General features: G+C 34.5%; 1 protein-coding gene and 1 long non-coding RNA gene across 3 annotated transcripts in view; one reads left to right on the top strand and one right to left on the bottom strand.

Annotated features, from left to right (window-relative positions):
- The window catches only part of LOC144977765 (cAMP-dependent protein kinase catalytic subunit beta-like), a 26,403-nt gene extending 24,516 nt beyond the window's left edge, over positions 1 to 1,887 (bottom strand). Inside the window, exon 1 of one of the 2 annotated variants that reach the window (XM_078923157.1) lies at positions 1,496 to 1,887. In XM_078923157.1, the coding sequence (XP_078779283.1) occupies positions 1,496 to 1,508 (13 nt within the window). In that variant the 5' untranslated portion in view covers positions 1,509 to 1,887. The remainder of the gene's footprint in view (positions 1 to 1,495) is intronic. The other variant, XM_078923164.1, reaches the window with a different exon arrangement.
- LOC144977779 (uncharacterized) overlaps positions 1 to 8,660 on the top strand; it is a 130,313-nt gene that overhangs the window by 13,469 nt on the left and 108,184 nt on the right. The window lies entirely within an intron of this gene.

The raw sequence follows: 8,660 nt of genomic DNA, 5'->3' as shown, positions 1-8,660 counted from the left end.
TCATATTACATTAAAATTTAAACAATTAGATAAATTTATATATCTCATGTTCTCATCGATATCCGTTTTATATTACCAAAATCTCCTTACTCTTCAGTTATAAGCCGAAACGTCAGTGATAAAGAATTCCTAGTTCATTTTACGTCGTACCGTCGTACGCCCACCCCTGCCCAACAGGTATTTTGATGACACACCACTATACCGCAAGATTACAAAATGCATAAATTGGGTGCAAAAATCCAACTTTCGAACACTGTAATATAAGATCAAAATGCTACTATCAAATTGCCAGAACACTATGGGATTGCAGTTAATAACTGTACAACGTCATGCATTTTAAAGTCACGCGTGCTAAAAAAATAGTGAACGCTGTGCAGGGGGCTCTCAGAATTGCTACCTCTAGTTGTCACTGACCGAATTAATTACCCCACATTAGACACAAATATTAAAATGTCTATGGATGGGATTGCTTTCCAACACCATGTACATTTTAGAATCTATATTTAATGCTGTGGATCTGAAAAGCTGATTTCTCTGGGTAAAAGACGTGTTTTGAGGACGACTAATGGCTGCCATGCATAAAATGAAAATAGCTTTTTAATTAAACGAAATTGAATGGGTAAAAATTGGTTGTGCCATCTGAATCAGTACCTAAAGAATACAAACAGCACGAAAAAAAAATGCGCGATGTTATCTATCTATCTATCTATCTATCTATCTATCTATCTATCTATCTATCTATCTATCTATCTATCTATCTATATATATATATATATATCCATCTAGCTATCTATTTTTCCATTAATCCATCAATCAATTGACCTGTTTATCTATCTGTCAATATGGAGTTTAACAAATTATTTACCAATCAAGATAGAGCATATTTTATAATGTAAACAACAGCCTATTCCAGGAAGGACTACGCTAGTATCACAGTACCTAAAGAGGGGTTTATATTATATTATCGGGGGGATAGGGGTGGGGGACCCCACCCTTTTTTATCGAGAGGAATTCCCTCCCCCCCCCCCCCCCCTCCCTCGACCCTAACTAAAGATTCTATAACCCGATGAAAGTATGTTTACTATCACTTGCAATATCGCAAATGATGGTGCGGAAACGACAACCGACTCAGCAAATTGTTTTTGAAACTTATATTATAACTGATACTTATCTTAAATTGACATATCTCATCTAATAATATTTATTGCAACAAAGTTAAATTCCATAATCGCTAAAAGATTAAGTAATAAAACAAAAGTGCTGTGAAATTATGGAAGTCCTGCTTTCCATTTTCCGTTTGCTTCCATCCATACTATATTAAAGAACTGCTTACTAAGATGACCTGTTGGTTTTCATTATTTTATTCTCATGATTCTGATTGAACATTTAAATAAAACTGAAATGAAGTAAGTCTTATTTTTGCAATATTTGCATTAAGAAAATAAAACGACCATTTCTTATGCTTCGACACAATTACGTTGATAATGCCACTCACTACTTTCATCCATTGATTTTACCCCTTAGAATAATATTCTTTGAACACCATGGGTACTTTTTATATTTGTTGGATTAAAGGGTATTCTTAATGTTGATGTTTCTGTTTCCGGAAGTGAAAAAGCTTTCGTTCATAACACCTATTTGCACAGTTTACGCATTCTTCAGGAATTCGAAAATTTAGCGTGATTTTTTGGAAAATGAAACGTAAAGCTCTAATTTAAATGCTGGATAAATCTCAGGTGGTTCTTACTTAAACAAAAAAAAAAAAAAAAAAAAAAAAGAACTCAGGGATAAGTGGTAAAGATAAAAAGAAAAGCCTGACAAGTCTATAAGCCACTTGCATAGCAAGAATTCTGAATATTTGATCAGCTTATTTATCTGACAACTACAAGCCCCCCCCCCCCCTACTGCCATGATAATGATATGAAACAAGTCGATAAACAAATAAATTAATCAAAAATTAAAAATAATAAAACAAGACGAAATGAGGGAGTAAAATAGACAGTGAAAGTGAAGGAGAGCTCATCTTTGTCATTAAATATCATTGGTATAGTTTTCGTGACCGGCATGGTGTAGTTGTAATGTACTGAGCTTAAAGATAGGATGAGTTCCCGAGACGTATCAATCACTAGCCCTTATTAATCTCTTGTTCAAAAGCGATTTTTCTTTATCATATCTCAGAGGAATGTAAAATGGTGTTTTAAAAAATAGCATCATTTTATAATCTCTCCCCAACCCCCTTCCCCTAACTTCTTTATCCTCACTAGCTGATGAGCCATTAAGACATTTTGTATGTTTGGATTGCTCAGTGGCTTGTGCAACTGCTCTCTGATATCCCCCCCCCCTCTCTCTCTCTCTCTCTCTCTCTCTCTCTCTCTCTCTCTCTCAATAAGAATCTCTGACACAGTGATATTTTTATCTGTTTTCATCTGACACTTCTCCATACCCTATATTCCTCACCATTAATAATAATAATAATAATAATAATAATAATAATAATAATAATAATAATAATAATAATAATAGATCTTTATTGTCCATAAATATGGCAATTTGTCATTTAGTTACACTTGTTATAATGTTAAACGATAACTGTAAGATTGAACAGATATTTCACTCCTACTTATTTTCTCTCTCTCTCTCTCTCTCTCTCTCTCTCTCTCTCTCTCTCTCTCTCTCTCTCTTCCTCTCTTTCTTTCACACGTGCGATATACACAACATAAACATATTCATTTCGTTTTCAATTTGTTACGATTGTGGCAATTCGACACCAAAAATTATCATCATTATCAATTGGTCAGTTAATCTTACATTAAATAAATTAATCAGTTAATCAGTCAACGAATCAATCCTTGGTTTTTTTGTACCATATGAAATATTCAAAATTTTTATTGCTGATGGAACGAACGTTGATTTATACTTGTTAGTTCTACATTTAATCTGACAAAACCTTCTCCCAGATGGTAAAAGACTAAATTCATGGTATAAAATATGTTTTTTATTGTTGGTAATTGAGAATGCTTTCCTTTCTATTGCTTTTCCATGAATTCTTTCTACTCCATCAAGAGGATGGTTTATTATTTTTGATGCCTCTTTGATAAATTTTGAAATTTTTGATTTATCTTTAAGTCGGCATCCTCCAAACCATATGGTGCAGCCAAACGCAATTACACTTTTAATCAATGAGTCATAAACTCTTAACATAGTTTTCTTCCTTACTTGAAATGTTCTCAATTTCCTTAGGATGTATAATCTTTGGGCAACTTTCTTAGATATTATATTAATATGTTGAGAGAATATGGTGCAGCCAAACGCAATTACACTTTTAATCAATGAGTCATAAACTCTTAACATAGTTTTCTTCCTTACTTGAAATGTTCTCAATTTCCTTAGGATGTATAATCTTTGGGCAACTTTCTTAGATATTATATTAATATGTTGAGAGAAATTGAGGGAACTATCAATGGTTATTCCTAAATATTTAAAATAGTCAACTATCTCAACATCATCTTTACCGATCGCCACACACTTTAAGTCGTTTTTATTTTTTACACCAAACACCTGTTCTTTCGTTTTTTCAACATTTAATTCAAGCTGATTTTGTTTACACCAATCGGTGAATATATTTATTTGTTTGAAATAATTATTTTCGGTAACTTTATCTTTTAATAAGCCAAGAATAGCAGTATCATCTGCATATTTCACTATAAAACAATTTTCAAAGGATGGTCTGCAGTCGTTGGTGTATAAGATGTACAGGATTGGGGAACTCACACAGCCTTGGGGACATCCGTTCGACAACGTTCTTTTGTTGGAGATATGTTCACCCAATTTTACACATTGCGGTCTAAACAATATAGCAAACTTATAACGAAAACGCGTGTATCAAATTTACTGGGAAATCTAACGTATGTCCCTGTATTATTATTTGCCTTAGTATTTATTTTACAATCTCGATGCACAAAACATTATGAACAGCAATTACAAACTAAACGTTGTAAAGATCTCATGTTGATACCATTTTTGTTTATTGTTCACGTTTGAAGTAACGCACGGCAAGAATTTTCAGACCCGGACATGCTTTTTGAGCGTCTGGCTCTTCTGAGAACACAACTATACACGTCAATGTGAATGTTATTTAAAAAAACCGACGAAAAGGAGCAGATGTCAGCGGTACTTATTCTAAAGAGGAAGAAGAGGAGCTAAAAGAATAGTTTATAGGTTGGAGCTCTTCAGAGGCCCCAAAAAGTATGCTGGTAAACTGTGCCTGACTTTTAAATCAGTTAACAGTCACACTCTGGAAAATTACGCATTAAAATTTTGGCCAGAAATGCGTCCTTCAAATGTCGATCGATTTAAATGACCCTCATCTTGGCAAAAATCCTCAAACCTGGGACCTGCGGATTTGAGAGTTTTTGGCAAGAGGAGGGTTGAGGACCAATTTTCCGGCCAAATTTTTAAATATGTGTTGATCCTGACTACGGCAGTTAACTCGTTATTTCTCTGCGGCTTGGAAGGTGGGGGGGAAGAGAAAAATAATGTGAGAGAGAGAAAGAAAGAAAGAAAGAGAGAGAGAGAGAGAGAGAGAGAGAGAGAGAGAAGGGGGGGAAGAGAGAAGAGAAGAGAGAGAGAGAGAGAGAGAGAGAGAGAGAGAGAGATGGGGGGTGGGCGGGGGCAGTTTTTCTGACTCTCATGGGATATGGAAGTAATATATTCTTCATGTAAGATGTCGGGGCAAGTATCAAATGAATATCGTTTGCTCCTTCGTTCCTTTGGACAATCTTCTTACTATTGAAATTTACAACCCCCACCGCGTCCAGAGAAAGATGAAGAGGGTCTCAATTAAAAAAAAAAAATAAAAAATAAAAAAGAGAGAGAGAGAGAGAGAGAGAGAGAGAGAGAGAGAGAGAGAGAGAGAGAGAGAGAGAGAAGCGGGTAAAGGTTGTTGGTGTAGGAAATGAAGATATAACCAAAATTTTAAAAAACAACCCCAAAAACTTAAAAATATAAAATTGTTGTTTAAACTCCCCCCCCCCCCAAAAAAAAAAAAACAAAAAAAAAACAAAAAAAAAAAAACCAACAAAAAACAAACAAACAACACATCCCGGAAAAAACCCAAAATAACACACACGCGCTCAAATAAATAAACAAACAATCAAAAACAAAAACAAATAAAAACAACAAAACAATTTCTCATAATTCCCGACTACTCAGATTTCACGTAGAAGCCTTGTAAAATATTGAAAATTGTCATACATATTTTTCAAAACGTTATGGAAACTTAGCTCCTTGGTCGGTATTCGGATGTTAAATGAAAAACTAAAGACCAATCACTTTGTTGTCGATCAACTAGTTACCTACACTCTAGAAAGACACTATTTAAAAATTTGACCAGAAAGCTCAACCTTCAAATATCGATCGATTTAAATGGTCTTGGCAGCTTGGCAAAATCCATGAAACCTGGGACCTCACAAGGTTTGATATTCGCATTACAAAAATTTATCTGAAAAATCTAGAAAGCATTAAGTCGAACTGCTTTTAATTTTAACACCAACAAGGTGAAGGTTTCTTCCAAATATTCGGTCTCTGGTTTAAGGCTTTCAGTTTGGTCCTTCGAAAAAAAAAGTCCCCCAAACCCGGATTTTATATTCGTGGAAACATCTGTCGGTCATGACGTAATTATTTACACAAACTCAACTATTTTCCGACGTTGAACAAAAGGCTTTTGAACTGCAACGTATTTTTGGGGTTTTTTTTGGTAACAATCACATCCTCCATTTCCAAATATAGACATCTTTTATTTGGCTTTTGAAAAGAAAGAAACAGGAGAAAAGAATCTCATAATTGGATTTTTAAAAATAGTAACCAAAATTACTGGTTAAAAAAGATATCAAGCAACAACAACAACAAAAAACATAGCAAAACAAACCAAACAAACCCCAACAAACTAAACAAAGAGAAAGAAAAAGAAAAAAAAAAAAAAACGAAACAAAACAAAACCTAAACAAACAGAACATCACCCATACGTGTCGATCTCTGCCTGTCTGTGATTATACTTTTACATCCTAAAACGAAACGAAATGACCATCGCAAATTAAGTAAAAAAAAAAAAAGGTCATTGAACAAGTTCATCTACTTCTGGTTATTTTCAAAAGATGATAAATGGTTCGAAGGGTCCCAACAACTCAGTTTGTAGAACACTCGCTTCACACGCAATTGGACCAGGGTCGATCCTGGGTGTAGTCGAGAGTTTTTTTTTTGCGATAGACTAGCACCGTTAACAAAAGGTGTCATTCAATTACAGTACCGTTTGCTCCTCAAACCGGGTAACAATACATTCCATAGTTGATATGATTTTTCCGTTAGAACCGATTAATTTACGCACAATATAGGTTCTCATTTTGTAGTCAGAGTGTAGGCCATTACACTTCGTATGACAAAAATGTTAATAAATACTAACAGTTCAAAATAAATAATATAAGACTAATTAATAAAATCTGACAAACAGGTCGATATTCTGTTTTGTCATACATGTCGCAATAATTGTTGTCAAAAAAAAGAGTAATTGGTAAATTTACTTTTGTTTAAAATATTAAATTAGATGATAAACTATATTATGAAGGTCGCACTAACAGCAAATTAAAGTATTCTTCTATAACATTGGAGGGGTCAGACGAACAGTGGTTGCATGATGCTTCTTTTGTTAGTTGGGCAGATTTACTGTTCTATTGCATGACGTTTCATACTACAGTAACCGGAACATCCGATTCCTAGGCTTAAGAATATCTTTTTTAAACGATTCAAGTCAACACAAAGAATTTTTTTTGTTAGCAAGAAATCGAGGCTATTTATATTCACGCTCGTCGACAGCAAATGACATAAATAATAAATAAATATAAGTAAATAACTTAATTAAATCAATCAAATAGAACAAACGAGGCATTTTTCTGTTTACGTGATAAAAAAAAAAACAGAATGGTGTATACATCGGTTTATATATAATAAACTATAGAGGAACGAAATGAAGTCACTGATCCCTTTTATTGTGTTTATGACCAGCCATGTTTCTCACTAAGTCTATCATGACTACCAGGTATACGCTGATAAACTTGTGTGTTGGTACGTACATCCGTGGGAATTTAATATTCTAGCTACACATGAATCAAATTAGTCACTAATTAAAGTAAACCAATTTTTATTTTTCTAAAAAACAGGGATCGATACCACTCCTGATGGGTTCCCAACTCCATAGTAGGCATGGAGCACTACTTCTTCCCTAATGTGTTTTCAAACATGCTATCTTCTTTGTCTTGAGATGTAAGATAACTTGGTTTGTCCTACCCTGCGTATGCCCTACAGGAGGGAAACAGTCATGTTAGTCTTGTTGGGAGATTAATATGTTGTCTTTGTAAATCTCTAGTATTTATTAGTTATTCTGTTCGAATGTATATGTAAATTAGTGCATTCCTTTAGTATCAGTGCTCGTGTTGATGACTTTAAAGTGATCCAATAAGTACATTTGGTATGCTCTGGACTAACCCTTTTCCTATTGTACCATTCCTTTTGTCTTACTTTATCTTTTTACTTATCGTGATTCTAGAACCTTTCACGATCCCATTTTCTTTCTTCTTACTGGCCCTGATATAACTTAAATGTGTCGCAAGCGCTGTAAAACCCTTAAAACCCCCCCCCCCCCCCCCCCCCCCCCAAAAAAAAATTTAAAAAAAAAAAAAAAAAAAACAACCCAAAAACAGATACCACTCCGCATCATACCGTGTTGGGACGGTGGGTTGCATTTCACAGTAACACGTTAAAGTTGCACTGAAAATGAAAAGTGAAATACAAACCATCAATATAAAGATTTCATTTTAACTCGTCATTATATCCGACCATTACAACAACAGCCGTTTGAAACACTGATCTGACAAACGTGATTTGCGCACCGTTTCATGTGCAAATTGCCGGACTCTGACATAACGGTTTATTCGTTTTGGTCAGAAATAGTTAAATTCCCACCCCCCCCCCCCCCCCCAAAAAAAAAACCAAAAAAAAACAAAACAAAACAAAACAAAAAACAAAACAAAAACAATACAAAAAAACAACAACAAACAAACAAAAAACAAAACAAAAAAAACAAAAACAACAAAAAAAAAAAAAAAAAAAAGACAAACAAACAAAACAAACCAACAAAATAAATTGCGCTTTTATATAGCACAATATCCACTTAACGTGCTAAAAGCGCTTTACAAGGGGTCCCCGACCACCAATAACACGTAACATGTAGAACGAGACATGACACCTGTTAGGCGATATTACAAATTTCTTTCCGACAGAGACTACGCTTTTGGCCGGCCAGGTACTCATTTTACACATGAGTACGGCGAGAGAATGTGAGTAAACAACCTTTTCCAAGGACTCAACGATGCGCCGAGCGAGGGTCGAACCTAGGACCTTCCGGTCCGAAAGCGAATGTTATACCAAAAGACCACATAGCCGCACAGATACTAAGCTCCTAGAATCTGTGGACTGTTAAAAGTACAAAAATGAATATAACAGCTTAAAAAAAATAAAATAACAAAATACCACACAAAGAAAAATTCTGGCTCAAATCCCTTCTTCAGCTAATAATAGAAAACGATAAAACCAGATGGCAAGATCCTTTT

This window comes from Berghia stephanieae, chromosome 1 (assembly GCF_034508935.2).
Source record: "Berghia stephanieae isolate SIO BIC M18660-M18661 chromosome 1, UCSD_Bste_1.3, whole genome shotgun sequence".
In the NCBI taxonomy this organism is placed as follows: Eukaryota; Metazoa; Mollusca; class Gastropoda; order Nudibranchia; family Aeolidiidae; genus Berghia; species Berghia stephanieae.
This window is presented reverse-complemented; position numbering and strand designations above follow the sequence as displayed.